Source organism: Erithacus rubecula, assembly GCF_903797595.1.
Source record: "Erithacus rubecula genome assembly, chromosome: 2".
Taxonomy (NCBI): Eukaryota; Metazoa; Chordata; class Aves; order Passeriformes; family Muscicapidae; genus Erithacus; species Erithacus rubecula.
The window spans coordinates 58490893-58513134 of record NC_136685.1 but is presented as its reverse complement, the minus strand read 5'-3'; the positions used below and the strand labels follow the sequence as shown (position 1 = coordinate 58513134).

The following is a 22242-nucleotide window of genomic DNA, read 5'->3' as shown; positions in this document are numbered from 1 at the left end:
CTCTTCAGTTGTCACAAAAATACTTATAAAACTTTCTTCAGCCTTTTAGTTGTGCTTTACCTAAATAAGCAGACAAAAAGCACAGAAGAATTCAATGAAATCAGGATTTTCATTTAAAATATCAAAGGACAGATATAAATGACAAATGATGACTGGGAAACAGCTATAGACTACTAATCATTTAAGATTATTTCACTAAGCTCTCTCTTTGTCTTGAATCTTAAGCCCCTCACCTTCCAGTCACACTGAATTACAGTGTAAGCAGAGATTAATTCTACTGGTTTCAAATAAAGACCTCCTATGGGAACAAATGCACAGCTCAAATAAAACCATAAAAAAAGATGAAGCAATCCAAATTGTAACCAGTCATTCCTCCATAGCTCTAGTTTTATCACGTACACATATTCCAGTCAAATCTTTATTAACTATGTCAACAAGTCATGATTTCCCCCTCTTTCCCCATGAAAACTGTGCAAGGATAACTGTACACGTCCACGAAATAGAGGATGTCATTTTATTGGAGGTCCACAGGTAATTGTATCACATTAGGGAGTGGAAGAATCTTGTGGTATGGCACAACACAATACCTCACTTAAACACTTAAACAGAAGGTTAAATGATATGCAACATGATCAAATCAGTAATTCATCGTCTTCTAGGCACCACTGATTAATTTAAAATAAAATTTAATAAATTGAAAAAATATAGTCCATGAATTTGTTTGTTGTACTGTCTTTAAACGAAACAGCACTTTGAAAGTCACAAATAAAAAAGCAGCACTTTCTCTTAATACCAACACCACTGTAACACATACTGTAGCGTGGCATGCAAATCCACATCTGCAGTCTTTTGTTTTGTATTAACAAATGGAATGGTAATTTTCTATCTCAAATATTGGTAGCATAACAGCATAACAATCTGTAAGTGCAGATCATTCTGGCCACAGGTGTGGTAAGCCGTAACAAGTGTGTATTACAAGAGCATAGAACACAGAGCATGACACTTACATCCAAGAATCTCTCTCTTTTGTACTGTACATCGTGTTTGTTACAGGCTGACTTCCAACTTGCTGTACCCAAGCTTCAGGAAACAAGATTATTGACCTTTTCTGGTTTTATTTGAAAGTAAAATGCAGTCACCATCAAAGCACAACTGTTAACAACCTGGTCAAAAAAATGCCATAGCTCCACTGAAAAAAAAACTTGTCCTTTTAGTAGATTCCATTAAGTGATAAAGTTTCCATTACAGGCAAGTTACGAAGCCTTACAGTGGTACTGCAGTGTCATTCCTGTTAAGCACAGATTTGAATAGCCACCAGGAAATGGTGCAATGTTCAGAAAAGCTGTTCAGACTGAGCTAAGCTTAACAAGACCACGCACTGAGTCTTCATGCAGTGAGTCCTGGCTGGCTAGACTCAGGACGTGCATTGTATGGCTGTGTGTAATAGGACTTCCACTTGGCAGCATCCCAGGGGGTGATGGAGCTTCTTCAGGAGTGAGAAACTGATGGCCTTCGTGCTCCTCTTTTAATGGTATGATGTCTGTCAAACCTGAATCTGAGGTGAGATTTGGCATAGAAGACGGTGGTGTCGGCTGCCCTAAAGTCAGAGTTGCACAAGGGCCACTGATAGAAGTCTTTCCTGGTAAAGGGAGCTCTTCACTAGTTATGCTTGGCTCACTCTGTAGGAGGGGGGTGGCAGCAGCCTGCAAAACGAATTTAGTGCTCTGAATGCACTGATCTTGGTCACACTGTAGAATGGAAGGGTGTCAAAATCATATAAGGAAAACAAAACAGAAAAAAAAAAAAGGGAGAATATGGATAAAAAGGTATGGAAAAGAATGGGATGTGAAGAGAAAAAACAGAAAGCCATTAGTATCATTCCATGGTTAGCCACCCGAACATCCCATTGCATGCTGCCCAGGAAAAAAAAGAAAGGCATGCATAACTGAGCCAATGCTTTGGATTATTACCAAAGTAAATTATGATATACATCCACAGTGTTCATTTAAAGGTTCTTTAAAAAAAAAAACTAGGCAATTTTCTTCTTTTAATTGGTCTTCACATGTAGGAATTAACCCACCACAGAGGTTTTCCAAAGCAAGAATTCTTTTGACACCGATATCTTACATGGTTAGTAGTAAAGCTCCATGAGTAAAATTTTTCCTCCCTCATGATTTAATATATGATATATAAATTCTAGAGAATGTCCTATACTATACTCCATACTCCAGAGGATGTGTAAAAACCAGGCAGCACTGCAGAAGCATCGAGATCAACCTTAATGATTTTTAGGCTGTTTCTTGATTAATCCTGGCAACGTGATGAGGAATCAAGGTACAAAACACAAGTTTTCTGGCAAGCACTATCTCAATAACAAGCCAAATTCAGCATTAAATAAATCCAGTTAAGCTCAGTGAGTGTTACCAGAAATGGGGTATTTTTGGCTCTACACCATTCCTAAGAACTGTTTATAAAAATTATCCCACATTCTTTGAGATGACAATACAGGTATGTATTTCAATAATGTCCAGCTTGCTAAGCAGGTAGTATATCTACTGGCAAATTAAGTTCCTTAAACAAGAATTGGCATAATTTTTGAGAGCCTCTAAGAAAAAAAAAAAAAAATCATAGCCTGATCAGTTATAACATTGCACTTTTTCAAAATCATGCTAGATTCATTTGCCATAGTACAGTTCTGCTGGGTAAGAAAAACACTACAATCAGTGAATACAACTACAAATGCAGGAAGGAGATTTGGAGGCAAGCAAGCAGAATAAAAATCTATCCAGAGGTAAGACACCCTATTCACTGTTATTTCAAGTATTCTGTTAAAGCATGACTGACTTCTTAGATTTTTATCAAATTACTACATATTAGGGATCCATAATCTATTTAGATATTCCTGATCATAACCATTGTTACTAACATTACAGCAACTCCCTAAAATGCCCATTTTAGTTTAATAAGACACTGTGATACAGTCTCTGAAAACTTATGGGAAGACTTTTGCCTCCTTTATTATGTGATGAAAACCATGACTAACAGTTCTTCCTCTGTTATTTTCAGGTTCTCTAATTTCACCACTGAATAGCTTAATGATGGATGCACACACCTAACATTCAGCAAGTGTGCAAGCAGACTACTTGGTCAGTCATAATAGACAGGCAGTGTTTAAAAGGCATCTAAGGGGTTTAGGACTCCCAGACCAACTACTTTTGACAGGCAGAAGCTCAATCCTTACTCAGGTACATATTTCCAAGACTTCTACATTCAGAAAGATAAATGGACTGACCTCCTGTTACATAAACTGAGTTCCTATAAATTGCAAATAATTTTCCCCCCACAAAACTATGAACAACCCCAGCCAAACAAATGAAGCAGTTTCCCTATCATTTCAGAAAGATTACTCACAGCCTTAAAGACAAAACCTTACTTAAGTACCTTACTAAGAAGAAAACTGCCAGCATCTTTTAAAGTCAAGCTTTCAAATAGTAATTCAGTGTGAATAACTCATTCTTGATTACTATCCTGTTATTCACACCTGCTTATTTAAATTAAAACTTCAACCAACCTTACTGTGCAGACATTAAAAATATGTTAACTGAGTTTTCAAACTTCAAAAAGACCAACAAAACCTATTTTCTCTGAAAGGCAGTAGCCAAAGAACAAGATAAATAACAAAGCAATGCTTATAACCACTGGGGTACACTGAAAACAAGTAATGTTAAAAGCTGACTTACTGCTTTAGTGAACCTTCAGCTCTGATCTTCAAAAGGAAATCATTAACATGTTCCAGGCAGTACAAGTACACTGCTTTGTATTAGCTCAAGATAATTTACTTGAACTCATTGTATAGTCTGAATTAATTTTCTTCCTACAGAACTTCACTGCATTTCAGTTAAATTAATATCAAAAGACAGAGTAGCCTCATAAAGCTCCATTAAATAGTGTTATAAACTTCAGGTGCTGTATATCTCTTCATTTTCCATGCACTTGTCACTTCCCTAAAGCCTCTCCTTTTATTTAGATAAATTTCAGGTTTTCTTTTTCTTGTCTGTTCAACAGTGATTAGCATGAAATCATTAGGAAAATAAAGGCTGTAAAGAGCTTTTGAAAGGAAACTATTGCAGGGTCTAAGCCAGAAAAAGTATATGTGTTCTATAAGGCTCTCAAAAACATCTGATAAAAACAACACATAATATACAAGTAGACTATTCTTGAGTCTAAACAGCCAACACAATGAAACCAATGAAATCAGATTTGTTTTAGGGTTGGCATGGTGGTTTTTCCTAGATTTCATTATTTTACTCTTGACTGAATGAAATTTAGGGCAGGAAGTCTTAGCTTATCACATGAATTATCCAACACCAGAATTTCAAATGAAACAGAAAAGCCTATGATTTTAAGACATAGGAATCTAAGCATTGAAATCTAAATAACAAAAATCTACTTCAAAAATTATTCCACCAGCACCTTCTCATTTCAGATACGCTGATTTTATTTTTCACTTAAAATTTCCACTGCTTTAGAGAAACAGCAGATTCTGAAGGTTGGACAAGTTTAATAAATTCTACCAGTACAGAAGTTCAACTAAATATATGAACAGAATTTTTTAGATATCTATTTATTTCCACATAAAAAGGCACAAATTAAAGCAAATTGGACAAAACCTAGAATTATGAGTTTATTCCACAAATAAAAAATACAAACAACTAAGGAATTTTTTTTTTCCTGAAGAAAATCTGTTTTTTCTAAACTACACAGAAAATATGTAATAATGTTGTACATGGCAATATATTTGTCACATTTCTAAATGTGATTATTTTCAAATAATCAGAATTATTTGCTTTAAATATTAAATAAACTTAGTTTAAAATTTCTTAAATGCTAGTAACATTCAAGAATTGTTACAGTTCTCAGAAGACGGAGAAAAGCAGGTAGAACAGTCTCACAATCTCTGAATAAAGTACAGACAACACAGAATTCAGAGGAGGTTTACAGTGGTATGAAGTTACAGGAAGGCTGCTGAAATACCATATTTTGGATGCAGCAAATGGGTAAAGAATGGAGGGACAGAGCAGATGTAGGATTTCACAATCAAAATCAATGTATTGCAGATATTGTGCAACAACTGAGCCACAAACCCCACCAAGTCAATAGCTTCACTATCAAGGAGTACAGTGCATGAGGAATAGATCTGTGAAGGGAAATTGAAGCCAAACAGGAAACTACACTTGGCCCAAAGATTTTACTTCAGATTGGAGACTGTTTGTTCTTATGGACTGAAAATCTGAGAACACTTAGAGCAACTTGGGTGCATTCCAGAGGTGTATCTTCTAAAATAAATATAGTTCATGTGCTCCAGCACTGCTCTGAGATGTAAATAAAAATGCAGTAAACATGCACTATCAAAATAATTGCTCCTAAAACATATCTCAATCCAAAGCAAAATGCTGAAATTTATTTACTTGAATGTGCCCGTAACTCATTTTACCTGTGAAGTAAAATGCATTAATGAAAAACCTCCATCAACCTTGACTGTGGTAATGTTGACTTGGTAAGAACCCTGAGCTCTGTTTTGGGCATCTGGGAAGTACATCAGTCAATATACAAGGAAACACACTCACAAAACTCCCAGCAAAATGGGGCTGAGATCCTTGCAAATTCTGTTACTGTCATGATAGAAATACTTACTCCTAATCATGAAAATAGGAAAAGCAAAGGAAAAAGTACACTAGGATGATCAGTTAATGTTCCCTGAGTCAGCTGGATCTACTTCCAGATCAGTAACAAATACTTAAGTGAATAGGTGGGAGAAGACTTTCTGCACTTATCACTGGTAATAAATGTAGTGCATGCACTATAGTTCCTACAATTTTCAGTAGTACATACACATAAGAAAACACTTTAAAGAAGTTGCATCCAGGAAAAAAAAACCAAATGGAGAATTAGAAACAAGGGAATTTGGTACACATGAAACTACATATGCATTGAAGAAGAGATGACTAGGAGTGCAGGAATATAAGGAAATTTCTTAAAAACAAGGAAATAAACCTGTCCTGACACAGAGTCAAACAGAAGCCAAGTCTATCATTTTGTAAGGCATTAGAGAATTCCTAGAGACATGATAGTAAATATAAACCAAACTAATTCCTCTAAAATCTTCATGGAGTGAGACAGATTCTGTGTTTCCTCCTAACTGATCACTAAAGAATAAAACACCCTATATCAATCCCCAATAATCAACTCCAGCTTTTAAGATAAAATTAAGTATCACAGTGGTCCAAACCCAAGTAATGGTAATTAATGGTTTTATGGGTAAAACACAACTTTTTTCAGAACACAAAGAAAATAACCTTTAAAGTGAAAGAGAAAGAATAAATTACAGAGAAAATTATTATTTCATAATGAGCAAGGTAGTGTTTATCACACAAAAAAATTCTTAAGGAAGATACTTGGATAATCAAACTAATGCTGAGATCATAAAAATTATCAGCAACAAAATATAATAGAAAAACGCTTTGGAAATTACCAGATCTACAGATTATGAGCTCCATGTGACCATGTTTTTCATGTGGATAAGGATATTAAGAAGTTGGCTAATGAATTTACAAGACTATTTTCAAATTATATTGGAAAAGAAACTAAAAACACTGGGAATGCATGGGGAAAATAACTGTATGTGCTTCCAGCCTTCATGGAAGTAAATATAGATACAGCTTTTATTAAAACAAGGTAGATACTATGGAGAAAAGATGAGAAAAACCTCTTCTATAAAGATCTAGAAAAATCCCAAAATCACAGCATGGGTCTATCAAGCACTGATTATAGCTACAAGTCTGACTTTCTGAGATTGTGACAAACGGGGTCACTACCATGAGTAGGGTAGATAAAGCACAAAATACTCAAAGTCTCAGAGGCAAAATTACCACAAAAGCTGTTAAATACAGAAAGAGTGCCCCACAAATGGTATCCTGAATAACAGATAATGTATTGCACTGAAAAACAGCGTCTGGCAACTTTACACTTAGCCGGATATTTATTTTGAACTAACAGCAAAAATGAGGCTACGCTAAAAGATTCATTAAAATAAATGAAAACAGAGTATTATACTAAGCAACCCACAGAGATTTAATGAGGGACAAGAGACTCATTGGGTCAAGCACAAGGATTCCATTTAGATTTATGATGCCTATAAGAAGCTGCTGAGGGAGCTGGGGTTGTTTAGCCTGAAGATGAGGCTTAGAGGAGACCTCAGTGCTCTCCACAACTCCCTGAAAGGAGGTTTTACCCCAGGTGGAGGTTGGGCTCTTGTCCCAGGCAACCAGTGGCAGGACAAGAGGACATTGTCTTAAGCTGCACCAGGGGTGGTTTAGGTTGGACATTTGGAAGAAGTTCTTCACAGATAGGGTGATTGGACATTGGAATGTGCTGCTCAGGGAGGCTATGGAGTCTCTGTCCCTGGAGGTGTCTAAGGAAAGACTGGATGTGTCACTGAGTGCCAAGGTCTAGGTGACAAGTTGGTGTTCAGTCATAGGCTGGATTAGATTTCAAAGGTCTTTTCCAACCTAGCTGATTCTGTAAAAGATTAGAAGTAAGAAAGGGAAATGAAAGAGGGAAGGAATAAGAGAAGACAAGTGTGAGAGAATATGCTCATTTAAATCTTTATTTTATATCAATGGTGAGGAGAGATATTTTAGCACACTGTGGATTAAGCAGAGTAACATCTAGGCATGAAGACCGGATGCAATACATTCTGCAATAAAATCAAGAGAGAGACACTACAAAGGTGTACTGAAACACACTTTAGACTTTTAGTAATTTATTTCTTGTAATCAAAAGCATTAATCTTGCTAAAATAGTATAAATATCTCTGATGATGTAGAAATGGCCAATTTATACATCTGCCATTTGAGAAGTACTGTGGTCTACAGCTATGATCTACACATGCTCCTGTAAGTTGAGGAATTTCACTTTGTCTGTCTTTAATCATAGTAATACCAGCTCCAGTAGTAGAAATATCCCCTTCAACAGGGAAGGGAAAATAGTGTTAGAGAGATGGGTAATCTAAGCCAGTCTTTAACAGTTTACAACAAAACTCAAGGAAGAAATTTTAATGCTGATAGCCAGCAGTCCTTAGAAATCTATTGGTCTTGGATACAGACCAAGAGAAAACATGCCCTGAGAAAAATGGCATTACAGTCTTCAGAAATATTCCTTCAAACCAAACAAGACATATTACATTTTCCAAGCTTTTTTTAAGATGTCATTTTCAGGAGTGAAATCTGCTCATTTCCTAATGACTCTGATAACTGTTAAAGAACCCAGGCTTTTCTCAGCTCATGTGGTGTGGTGTTCTAGGACATAAGAAGAAATTTTGAAGAATTTGTGTAATTAGAAATACTACTCTCTAAAATTTTAACTTGTTTGTCTTAAAGTAATACCAGAATAGATTTCTTCATTTCTAGAGATAAACTTAGTCAATTTTTTACCAAACTGGCAATATCTACAAATAATGATAGTGTCTAAATTCTTGCAATAATAAGACAATTTAATGCAATGGACACATTGTGGGTTTATGATCCTCACAAATAAGAAGCCTTGACAGTGTCAGAAAGTTTGGGCAATCCCTGAAAGACCTCAGCCCATTTCTAGTGTTTGCTTTCTCTTTTTTTCTTTTTTTTTTTTTTTTTAACTCCCTTTTTTCTCTTCACAGTTATAATATTTTCAGTAAAATTTATGTAGAGCATTACCTTGTTCTGCTCAACTGCACCTCAGAAGATTCAGACTTAATACAGTGTCTCTAATACATTTTGTTATTAAAGACACTAAAAAATCTATTTAATTCTAAAAACATTAAATAAAACCAGCTTAAGAACTACAGCAAAATTTTTATATGAGCTAATCAGTGACACTAAAACTAATCTGTCTGGGAAGAGCATGTCTCTTCTTCTTTTATTCAAAAGAAAGGCTGAACTATGTCAGAAGGCCTCGTGGCTTCCTCTTTTTTGGCAGAGGGAGGGTATCCATAACTCATGACTTCTTTGACAAAGTATTAGAACCCACATACTGAGAAGATATGTGGACGACAATTCAGAAATAGGCACAGATGCAAGATGGCTGCCTTCAGAAAAAGATCTCTTTCCAGTTATTTTCTTCTTCTTGGCACTGGAAATCCTATTTTCCATTACCACAGCCAATGTTACCAACAAAAAAAACAAAGTAAATACTATTGGCACAGTTTCAAAGATGTTCAAAAAACTTTTGTTGTAACAATCCAGTTGCCATTTTTTGTTCAGGTTCAGAGTCCTCCTGCTCTTTCTTCAAAATATTTCTCCCCTAGAAACTCCTCTTTGTTCATCTTTTCTTTTTAAAATACATTAGTCTATGCAAAACCGCAGTGTATAAGCAAAGAAGGAAATGGGAGTATGAAGAAAGTGCCACACAAAATAACAATTAGCTGGAAAATGATGAACCAGAGTAAGTCCATGATACTTGAATAGTCCAGTTCAAAACACAGTAGGTGTCAACAGCAAAATTCAAAATGCCAGTATATTCAATAAATCAACAGCGTAGAAAAGACTTTTTTGTTTAAAAATCCACGAGCAGTAACTATTATACCGTGTGAAACGTACAATAAAAAGAGCCTTGGATTTTGCTTTTTTTATTTACTGTTATTGAACAACTCATTCCACCCAGTGTGTCAGCTGTATCCAGTTAGTAATTAGTTCACATGAAAGTGGAGAAGAAAAACATTCACAGGAATCTTGATGAACAACACTATGGGATGATTCCTACCATGTTGCTCTGAGACTGTGTGGCCCCGTACATGGTAATGCCATTTGATGGTCCTGCTAATTGTGGTGTATCTGGCTGTATAAATCCTCTTCTGTCAATCAAGCTACAGAATAATCACAATAAAGGAAAAGTATTAGAGACATTGCTGATCAATAACTATCTCCTCTCAATAAAAAGAAAGACAAACTTTGTCATACAACAGACCTTAATACCTCACCAATACTTTCTAATGTCCCCTTTCAGTCAAATGAAGTACTAGACTTCACTTTCTACTCATCAGTAAGGTACTTGTTCTTTGTGACACTGCCTGTCATACAATCACATATACTGCTACTTTTTTTGATTTTTATCACAGACAATGGACTTAGAAGCTTACCAGCAGGTACCACAAAACCTAAAAATTTTAAACCACAGGTGAAAAAACAAATGACAAAACTTACTCAGGGCACTTTTTAAAAAAGAGTACTTCTTTTAAAAGTTTTTTTTTTACCAGCTTCCACATCTAAACTGAAACTACTTAATCACACAATTTAGCAAGAATGAAAGAATCTTTCTTTCTGACAGACAACTTAACTTGCCAGATGTTTCATAAAAGCTACTTAAGTGTTCCACTGTGCTTACCAAAGTGATGCACTCATAACATTTCTTATTTATAAGAAAATACTCTGTGGAGAAATTACTAAATGCAAGTAAAAAAAAAAAACCTGTGTAAGATTATAAACAAATTACATAGAATAAAATAATCCAACCTAGTTGAGAATTAAAGATGCTTAAAGAAGTTATATAATTTGTTGCACCAGTATACTGGTTAGACCAAGGACCAAATTAAGATTTCAAAGTAACTGTTGAGGACATGAAAAATACATTCTGAATTTGCTAGCATAGGTTTATAAGTTATCTTTAATAGAAGTGAGAAAAGTTTTGATTAGTTATAGATCCTCTCTTCATTTGCACTTCATGCTCAAAGGCACTTGAACATTTTGAATTTTGAGCTGAAATTGCAGGTAAGCTGCTTTTCCAGAATTTAAGGAAAAAAAAACTTAATATTTAGTTACTTGGGACACAGCTGAGGTTAAAAGTACAAGAAGCAAGCTTATATTTTAAATGCTACACTTTGTAAATTTTTCCCCATGGTCACAAAATGACTCCCTGCAGAATCTCTATGAGAGGTTTAGACATGTCAATGTCTAAATAAGTAATGTTGCTACAGTGAATTTTGGAAAAAATGCACAAACTCTGCTAAAACACAGAAGCCAATACCAGTCTAGTCTAATTGTGTGTTGCTACTTTTATCAGCCTAATATACTATTTCATATACTGAGAAACATGATGTTGTTTCAATAAAGATTTCCATTTGGAATCAAAAGAATTTGAGGCGTGGCACTGTGCTTTTGTGTCACATACTTTTATCAAAAGCAAAATGGCAGAATTAAAAGGTTGGCTTCAGGCAACATCCACACAGGCAGGAAGCAGAGACAGAGCTATTCACTCTCACCAGGGATAACTCCTTTATGTGGAAATCTCTGTTCTGTTGTTTCCTCTTAAGGAAAAGATGTCAGTCTCCCCTGTTGAACTTTGACTGCAGCACCTCTAACACTCCTAACAGCAAAGCCAGAAATCTCACTCCAATTAAACACCTAAGACACTGCACCATAAAATCATTTACTTTCCTCCTTCTTGTTCCAATTCATAACTTTGCAATTCCAGCCAAAGCAAAACATATCAACCAAGGTATAGGCCACAAAATTACAAGTTTTTCTGCTCCTCTCTACAGTGAAACTGGGCCTTTGCTGTGTATGTAGTACATGAGCTGCCTAATCACTGAGCACTGGAATAAGAAAAGAACTACATTTTTCTGACTGCCGGTTTTATTTCTCTAGTCTCAGCTCTGTACTACATTTTCTTCAAGCTGAAAAAACATCTCCAACCTCAAATATATAAATATTTCAGATTTCCAAAGGTGAAAATGTATTCAGGAAAACATAGTCCATTATATTCTTTGGAATTGCTTTAGTGCAAGACCACCAAAATCAGTTTAACATATATATGTTAACAGTATTAAATAAAAAGATACTGTCCATTTAAATAAAACATTTCAGAGTGAAAAGACAAAAATCAACAATTATCAAGCTAGTTGCAGATTTAAGGTTCCTCAACTCTCCTCATGTCACATTTGTTAGGTATGTAAACATTTCATAAACTAAACTGATTCTCATGCAACAGTCAACTACAGAAATATTTTCTTGCTCTAAGCTATCAACTGCATTGGTGAAAGTTCAAACAACAAAAAAGCTTATTTGCATTTCAGACGTAATTTCCCAGGATTTGATAACTAACTTAGTTTAAACACAATTTACCAACTTATCTCTTTACCACTGAACAAAAATGTAAAGCTTCTAATAGACACTAATCCAAAGCTTTCATTTTGTTGAGTAAACTCAAATAATCAAAAAGAGTTATTTTTTAATAGCTTCATTTATGCTAACAATTCTTTTGATACTCTTACCTTGGAGAGAGGGGCCCACAGAGAGCAGCACAGCAATTAGTAAAGATGTTGCCATAACTGTAGGGATTATAGTTTTCTTTACCTCTTTTATTTGACCATGATCCTTTAATCTGAAGAGATATGAACAATATGTATCACATGTAATGCAATACAGAAAATGGCTGTGAGAAATTAAGGTTGCAACATGCTTTTTGCAGAAGAGACCACAGAAAATCCATAATGACACTTTCTGAACAATTTAAGAGTTTTAGGTTGTTATGAATCCTGGACCCTACAAGCTCAAGCATTACCTCCACAGATGTAGAGAACCCACAATCTCAAGAGATCAATATACTTGAAGGAGGAATTACAGCATCTAAACATAATGGTCCAAGTTCAATTTTACAAATATAATAGCATGTTTTACAGAAGAGGCTCAATTGCAAAATATGATTAAAGCCAGAAATACAGCATTTCTTTTCCATACTCATGGGTAAATTTTCAAGCTGTGCAATATCACACACATATATTATATTATCTTCCCTAAAGTTCACAAAATGGATCTAAAATTGTAAAGCAAATGTAGCCATTGCTACCTTTTACTGCATATTACATTTTCCCTTAGCCAGTTTGCTTTTTCTGTTTGTGAGATACTTGAAAGCCTGAGTAAAATGTCTTGCTGTATTCAATTGGGAATTTATGTTTTAAATTAAATTACTGAACTGTTTACTTGATATTCAGACATGTTCCCTGCTGCAGTTCCCTGCTATGTATCTTTCAACAATCCAGAAGAGATTTATTTAAGGGAAGTGGTTGGAAGCACACTAAGTCCATCTAGAGAGACAATCTTGGCAGAAACCTAATAACCAAGGAATGACCAAGTATTTTATCTGTCTTATCAACAAGGTAAATTTCTTCCAAGTCAGGCCACTTGCTCTGATACTAGATGCTGAGGCACAATTCATTTTGATCCTGCTTGGGAAGTGCTTTTCTGGTTGATTGATATTTACTGTAAAATGTGCAATTTTAGCTGTGACCTTAAACAATAACAAAACATATTTGACAGTACTGAAGATGCTTTTATATCTACCAGGTACCTATGAAAAATGTACAATAGGAAATTACAATAAAATAACTTCAAGCCTGAAATATTTTGTTAGATCACTTATTACATTTCCAAAAGCTTTCTATACCATTAGCTCCCAAGCTAATTTTATTTTCTCCTTTCATTCATTACACTTTTCTCTTTTTAGATGGGGAAGGACACATGAAGACTCTGTACACAGCTAAGCATAATTCAATACCAAAACAAAGGAATCCTGTATGTGAAATAAATAGCTGTAGAAATGAGAAAGTTAATCTTTAAATTAATTATATACTCCTTGCCAGAGGTTTTGGAACTCAGAATGGCAAAAAGCCTTCAGAGGTAAGATAAAATAAAGAATGAAATTTTTGTTTAGAGAATTCCAACACACTTTTCAAGTTTTACAGTAAGCAATTTTTGAGTCAAAGAATATTTATCACTTCCAGTGAAAAGGAGATACTGAAAAATACTAAATTTCCTACTGTATAAAATATACTTGTTTGTCTCCTCTCTCCTGTATTTTACTGTTTCAAGATAGAGATCCTATGTGTGTAAACCAAAATGGACATTCTATGTATATAATGAGCACATCTTCAAATCACAACAAATACAGTAAAAAAGATTTCATCAGACCTTTTGAATCAAGCATGACCTTTCCTTCTTTCTCATTGAGGTATTCACAAAATGATGCAGACATGTCTGACTTGAGAAAAATCTCCTCATTAGTATTTAGAAATACATATGTAGAAATATACCACAAACTTACATCTTCATTTGTTGTTTGATTGGAGCTGATCAAATACGTATGAAAACCTGAGAGGCCAACAATGGACCATACTGAGAAAAAACACACCACAGCTTCCAGCACAGTAATTAAAAGTCAAGGAAATATATGCAAATGTGAAAAAAATCCAGTAACAAGTAGTTAAAATCACAAAATTGAAGGCAGTCCACAAGTCTTTGAAATGTCTGGAATACCTCAAAGGGGTCAGCAAAAAATAAACTCTAGGTGTCTGCCTAGCCCAGACACAGCACCACCCCAGCCAAAGACTGTGAGGAGGGTGCCCAGGCAGCAGATTGCTGGTATGAGGGGTAAGGCACAGGGCTGCACACCTGAGATACACAGATGGGAGCATGTGGGGTGCTTTCATGTGTGACTTACAGGGAACAGCACTGGGACATGTAGGAGGAGCACAATTCACCTCCAAGGGAGCAGCAAAGGTGTGTACATGCACTGATTGGTATACTCAGAAAAACAGTCAGCATTCAACATTGCATACTTGCTACAGTTTTTATAATTCCTTTAAAGGAGTCATCATCTCAGAAGTAAGACAATAAAGTTGATTCTAAACTTTACAGAATCAAGCATGAAGAGGAACTTTCCAAACTTTCTGTAGAAGGCTTCCTTCTATAGCTTTTATTTATTTATTTACACAAAATAGCCATGAACTCAGAATACATCTGCTTTGAGAATGCTTATTTCTATGATACATCAATATTTTGTTGTTGTTTTTTTTTTTTCTTTTAGGGAACACAAATCAACAGAAGAGAACGCTTTGGTTCTTAGAAAAATACATAAAATTCATGACTAGGAACAAAATGATGAGAAAAGAATAGGATAAAAATAATCTGTATATTAACCATATCAACCTTTAGTGAAGTCAGTTTCCAAGACAACGCAAACTCAAAATTTTCCAGAACAAGGACACAGCCTTAGAACACAGGAAAAACACCCTTATCACTGAACCTATCAATAGTTCTTCACCCTTACACAGAAACACAGCCTGGAAATGGCATGGATGGACATAAATACTAGCAATAAAAAATCCTAACATTAGAGATACATGAAGTGCCTGTATAATCTTCCCCAGAACCTATTTCTGGTTTAAAGCCAGAAAAGGGTCACTTGCATTCTGAGCAGATCTACTCCAAAAGCAGCAGGATGACCAAAGTGCACCTTGCTGCTGAGCAGCACGGTCACTACTCTGCCTCTCATTTCCTCTCGGGCTGTGTGAACTCAAACGAGAGGAACTCTGACTGCAACAGCCACAGCTAAAGCAAGGAGTCCAAGGGATAATGGATAAGGAAACAGATTGTTTGCAGAGAGTTCCAAAACCTGTGAAAGAAGCAAACAGCCCAAAACATCATGTGCAATACAAACTGGGCTTTGAAAGAGTAGAAATAGTAAGGAAGGCTGTAGTAAGAAATAGTAAGGAAGCACTGTTGGGTAGAATCTGCACACCAGGAGGAAGATTCACCAGGTCAGAAAAGAAGAACATTAGAGGGAAAAGAGGTCCCTGCAACCTGAACATACCACTAACAGGATGTTTCTCACCACAATTACACTCAAAAGGGTACTGAAAAGTGAGTTTCTCCCTCTATGTTGCAATTCCTACTGGTGGAGAGGACAGGAAATTTCTTTCAGTTCAAGGCTTCTTTCAGTTCTCCACAGGAAGGGGCATTTTTCAGTTCCCCACACAAGGATCCAAAACCAACTTGAGAACAGCAGGGATAGGTTATGTCAAATTAACCAGAATTCACTGATTCAACCTAAGTCCATTAACTACAAAACAAACACAAAAAAACCAATATATTCTCAACAAAGTACAACCTTCTAGTAGAATATTGTATAGTATCTTACTAGCATCATACAGGATAATTTTCCCTTAGCATCTCACACAGACAGGGTTGTTAGTAAGATTGAAATGGCCACGTTCTCTGTGCCTGAATTGACTGGCTCCAAAGCAGCATTCCCAATACTATTTGGACAATCTAATTTTTACTGTAATTAACTGTAACCAAACTTTTAAATTGTCAAAGGTATCACTATCAAACCAGGCATTTTTGCAAGATGTTCTACTAAGCCTTTTAAAGCAGCATATCTCTGAACACCATTTATAAATTATGAGGCCATTGTTCCTGTACAAAAATCCTCAAATGCATAAGCAATTACCTTTTGATTTAAAGACAACTGAAAGCTATTCTCAGTTTAAAAACAGTTTGAAATAATTATCTTTTGTTAGAATTGACTGTAATTGTTTTATTTGGAACCCACTCTTGTGCTATTTAGAGCTGTTTGTTTGTGCTTTTTAAAATTATTTGTGCAGAAAAATCTGAACATGGCTTTGCTTAAAAAGGGAGTTAACACCTCAGTGATTCTACCTGATGAAGACAAGCACACAAAAAAATATATCTGCAGAATCTGACACTTTCCGGGAAAATGACCCGGAAACAGTCTGTACAGAACTATGAATGACATAGGAGTTTTCTTCCTCCTACCTTTGTGTGGAAACACAAACTGTGTGAGGCACAATGGACAAATGGGAAAGAATTCCTTATAGTGGCTTTGTGAGAGGTGAAAACTGTTTATCCAGACAGGAAGCATTCAAAACACATACATAAGCAATGAGAAGCTTACTGTCTGTACAGAACCTAACCACCACTTTTGTCAGTTTCCCATTTTTTCATTATGTTAGCTGTTTTCTGACTCCATTCTCACTGAGTAGAAAATATACAGAAGGCCCCATGAAGTGAAAAGAAGTGCATGGAGCATTTATAGAATAGAACCACAGAATACCTTGGGCTGGAAAAGACACTTTCCACTAGACCAGGTTGCTCAGAGCACCATCCAACCTGGCTGTCAACATTCCCAGAGATGGGGCAGTGACCAAATCTCTGGGTAACCTCTTCATGTGTCTCACCACTCTCATTGCAGAAACTTTCTTATGGCCAATCTATACCCACTCTCCTTCAGCTTAAAAACTTGTTCTGTCACTACAGGCTCTGCTAAGAAGTCTCTCTGTTGTTCTTACAAGACTTCTTTATATACTGACAAACCACAATGAGATCTCCCCAGAGTCTTGTTCTTTTCCAATCTGAACAACAATAGTAGTCCCTGTGTATGCAATTTACATACTGCTGTGTAACTTAACACAAGTTGCTATTTGGAAATAACTTCTCTAAAAACATAAATAATAGTTTTAGAAATTGAGTTCTTCAAGGAAAGTATGTTGTGTCTGTTGTTCCAAAATCTACCTTTTCTACCCTCAAAAGAATCAGCCATTTTGTATACCTTACATTGTAAACCAGAACAATTCTTGAATAATTTTAGTGAAACCACAGCATGTGTTACTGCAAAATGTATTTATGAATTCCATCACAAAACATGAAGCATATTTCATGGACATGGAAACTACAGATCTTTGTCAAGAGTACTGCTCTGCAAAACATGAAGAAGAAAAACCACTCCAGGCTATAGTTCTTTCCTACCTCCAAAATGTGGCAAGAAATCCTATTGTGCAGGAAGTGATGAAATCATTAACTGATAAAGTCTAAAAGGACACATTCAACAGGAGCAAGGAAACAAGCAAAACCATATTAGATGTTATTTTGCAACAAAATCTACAATATGTTTCAGTGAAAGGATATCTTGCAGGACTGTCCTTCAGAGCATTGAGGAACCCTGTTTGTTGAGAACCTGTAGAAATAGAACCCAAAATTACCAGCCAAGTAAGAAATGGGACTTCAGGCTGTTTTTACTATCATTAAAACAATTAACATTTGAAGATAACCAAATAATCATAGAATAGATTTACTAATATGAATCTGAGAATATGTTGCTCAGCAGCAACAACATCAAAAAAGCCCTTGAGCAACTTATCAGGTTTAGCATCTGCAGGATATTTTCTCAAGTCATACCAAATTGATGCACACATACTTTCCCATGAACAAGATTCATGATTCCCCCTGCTCTTTTTAGACCTAATATGGAAAGGAAAAGATTATAACCTTCTGTTTCACTTTGAAATACTATTTTTCAAAGTAACTTTTTGACTTGGAAAATTTATTCTATAAACTCAGATTCACAACTTTCCATCCTTTGTTTTGGAAGCAAGTCTCTCTTATTTATAATTCTGCTCCTACTGCACCTATACAGAAGATTTTTCTCATAGGTTACTGTTGCCTCCAGGCAAATAAAATACAGTCCAGTAGGTGAAAAGAGCTCAAAAGAAGCATGAGCCCATCAACCAGAAATGCAGAAGCATTCAAAGTAAAAAAGCACTTGGGTTCCATAACCATGAGATATTAATCAAAAAGGGTGATTTGACAATTTGTTGATTGCAACAAGTGAATTTGTTGTAGCTGACTTAATCTGACATAGCTACAGGCACACAGTTTGAACTTTCCTGAATAACATTAATGATTTAAATGCTGAAAGTTTCCCCCACAGCAAAAATTTTCCACTCAGCTAAATTCATCTGAAGATCTGTATGGACAGAAGAATCTTGACAAGAATAAGGAAATATATGTGTAATTCTCTAGACTTATCTGGTCAATTTTATTGTTTATTGTTACAAGTGGGAAGTTACTTACCTTGTATTTTCAAGCCTTTTCAGACTCTTATAATTGGTTCTCATTCTCAAGGTATAAGACTAGTGGAACTTTCCCTGCCTTCTTACTTATTTTTAGCATCTTTAATGGCAATGGCAGCAGATAGGTGTGATTTCTGTGCCCTATGCTGGTGACACTCCTCCAAGCAGCACCCAAAACATCAGAAGGGGAAGATTGTTCATTGCAACAACCAGTTGAAATACTGATGCCTCAAACAGAGACAAGTAACTGTAAATACAGATAATACTACTGGAAATGTGTTCAATTTGGGGAGAGGGAAGATAAACCTGCAAGACAGTACCTTTGGTACAACTGACTTACAAAGCAGTTTTATTATTTTTAATAATGTTATGTGCACATATTCTTAAATCTAGAAAGAACAAATTTCCAATATATGCCTCAGAAGGCCACAGAAAACAAAAATATGTATCTTACATCTCATCACCACTTAAAGCCCACCAAAATTTATAAAATGTCACCTTGCAAGATGTATTACAAAAATATGCACATTTTAAAAAATTTTGTCTAAATCATGAGGCATTAAAATAAAATAATCTTGCCAGGATTTATGTATGACTTTGAAATATTGCAGGAAGGTCAGAGTCTGAGGTCGAAAAGCTGAGATTTCCTTCAGCCACGCTAACAAAAAGCAGTCTATGCCAAGAGCAAAGGTTCAGATTAAGTAACTGAGAATCCTGCTTAACCAGTTAACTTCAGCTAAAGAACTGAAGAGCTACAAAACAGAACATAAATTGCTGAGTGGTAATTATTAGAAAAGTAGACAGGAGGACTTCAGGAGGCATGGTAGGCACAAAGAGAGTGGAGTGATAAGAAAATTTTACTTGTAAAGAACTCTTTTCTGGACACTGTCAAGACAGTAGCAGACAAATTTGAAAGCTGGGCTTGAAGCTCCAGTGTATCAAATAAATATCAAGGAACTAATCACATTTCATACCTGCTCCCATTGCCTTTGAGGACTAACCAATCTTTAGAGCTTAAGGATGTTTTTTCTTGTCTAATTCTAGGCAGATGAACCTCAATGGCAAGAACTTTTTGGAGCTGACAGGCAATTCAGCATTTAACATTTACTATATGTAATCTATAACATCTACACAACGCTTAAGTGCTTCTCAACCACACAGACAATTAATTACTCCACTCTTTGTCTAAATCAGGTTCAAGAATTAGGTATGGACACTGTAAACTTAAAATCTACTAGATAATCCTACTTAACATACAAAATATGAAATACTGATGTTACATTAATAACTCATATACTGAAAGCTAAAGAAAAAGCACTGAAGTCCTTGTGAAATGAAGGTAGAGTAGTATCAAAAATAGCTTTACATTGTCAGACTAGGAATGTTTTCAACTAATGAACACTAGCAAAGATTTCAGAAAAAAACCCGTGACTTTTTTCTTAAATGTAAAAGGTGTGTATGTATATGCTCACATATGCCCAGATAAATAACAAGCACTTAAGTATTAATGGCAATTTATCTTTTTCTAATAATTTTCCTTTTTGAAAAAATATATACATCTTATCTCTGCTTTTTTAAACTGGTATTGGAAATGCTGTATCTGGTAGTGTGAACAAGTTGTTCATTCAGACTCTCTCAAAATTCATATCCCAGTTCTAGCCTATAAACTAGATTTCTGAGCTACAGAAGGGCCTCTCAGTGCTTGCATCAGTTTTGCAAAGAATGAGTAAGAGCAGGAATTCTGCTTTTTCAAATACTTTTCCCTGCATGTTGCAAACAATTCCAGAAACTGAGTACAATCTGACATGTTTTTTTTCCAGTAAAACATTCTCTGAATATTATCATTATCAAGTTAGCTTTATAAATGTGTCATATACTGCAATTATTATTTCTATCAGGTTTCTGTTGCAATACAAAGGAATAAGCAGATTACATTTACAAAGTGGTTAAAGAAACACTTTTTAAGGCAATATCCTATATAATTAGTGAAAAATATAAAACGCTCTTCTAGTTATAGTGGGTTAAAAAACCCAACATACAAAAGGTGTTTAAAGACAAGTCATGTAACCTGCCACCATAAATGTCACCATCATCATCATATAGGAGCCAGCAAAATTAGTTAGGGGTATGGAAAAAAAAACGACAGTACCCAAAAGAGTTTTGACCTCAAACACACCCCATAATACAAATAAAGATCAGTCTCAAACTCATTAATATTTCTGATTCACTCTGTTATGAATTCGTTTTTCTCAGAATGTCTATGCAAATGAAAATAATGCGTTAAAAATAGGGTTGAGAATGATGTAAAGCTAAACAGCAAAAGTATAACTCCAATCTATTTTCTAGTAATTTACCTCTTTGTCTGGATGGCAAGTGACCCATGCTTACAGTTAAAAAAGCACATGGAAATTCTTTAGGTAAATGATACTACCTGTATACTTAAACATACAGTATATGTGATGCTTTTCCAATGAATCATCCATAAAAGGACAAAAAAATTAAATTAAAAAATTAGGAGTGCATAAAGGTAAAGCCAGTGCCAGGCCAATGACTACTATGAGCAGTGCCTATATAAACCAGAATGGGACTCATTGGGGATTGTGAAGTTTCAGAGAAAAGGCAAATAAACAAATAAATAAATAAATAAACCCTGAATGATCAAAATATTAACTTAAAAAACTCAAGCAAATGGCTACATACGTAATCTGATTTCACCAGCATACTTACGAAGGATGACGTGGGTGATAACGAATGCAAATATAAAGACTGTCAGAAAGGACAGAGATAAAATAAACATATAAAAAAATCTGTAGTTTCTTTTCCCCACACAGTTGCCTACCCAGGGACAGTGGTGATCAAACCGTTCTGAAATGAGAGGCAGAAGAAAAAAAAATGGAAAACAATTAATAAAATGCTGTTTATTTGAAAAAATGCTCTCTGAATACTATATTAAAACTCATGGTTTAACTGGCATTTGCAAAGCTGCCACAGAGAAGTTCTTATTGAGAAAGAAACAAAAAAATAGAAAAGAAAAAAAAGAAGTACTTTAATGAAACCTTACAATTTTTAAAGAAATCAAAGTATGGCTGAGGTGAGTTCCTGTTAAACTAACAGCCCTGTTGTGACAAATTGTGCAGTCAGACCAGCAAGCATGTATTTATTCATTGTCACATGGAGCATCAGCAACTCAGTTGTATCTGATTTTTTTAAAACAAGGTGGGTTTTTTTTTTTCCTTCAGTGCATCTTCTACTCAAAATTGGGTTTTCTGAGGTTTTTTATATCTGTCATGATCACACCTCTGACTGATGCCTACTATCATATCATCCATCCATTATGGAGCATGAAATATTAACACCTTCCCACTTTCTTTTATTGCTTTCCTCAAGATATTCTTCATTCTAGACCACTGATTTTTCCACTTGGAGTTGGTGCTATCATATAAGATCATTAAAAATAGCAAAATCATTCACATCAAACATTTTTCAAATGTTAAAATTTAAAT

At 35.2% G+C, this 22242-nt stretch overlaps 1 protein-coding gene across 4 annotated transcripts in view; it reads right to left on the bottom strand.

Annotated features, from left to right (window-relative positions):
• Nucleotides 1–496: 496 nt before the first annotated feature.
• Nucleotides 497–22242, bottom strand: part of ZDHHC14 (zDHHC palmitoyltransferase 14) — a 92249-nt gene continuing 70503 nt past the window's right edge. For 2 of the 4 annotated variants that reach the window (XM_079331618.1, XM_079331619.1), the window contains exons 5-10: nucleotides 21467–21604; nucleotides 17796–17844; nucleotides 14134–14236; nucleotides 12305–12414; nucleotides 9799–9901; nucleotides 497–1748 (exon numbers count right to left, since the gene is read on the bottom strand). In XM_079331618.1, the coding sequence (XP_079187744.1) occupies nucleotides 1347–1748; nucleotides 9799–9901; nucleotides 12305–12414; nucleotides 14134–14236; nucleotides 17796–17844; nucleotides 21467–21604 (905 nt within the window). In that variant the 3' untranslated portion in view covers nucleotides 497–1346. The remainder of the gene's footprint in view (nucleotides 1749–9798; nucleotides 9902–12304; nucleotides 12415–14133; nucleotides 14237–17795; nucleotides 17845–21466; nucleotides 21605–22242) is intronic. The other 2 variants (XM_079331621.1, XM_079331620.1) reach the window with 1 other exon arrangement.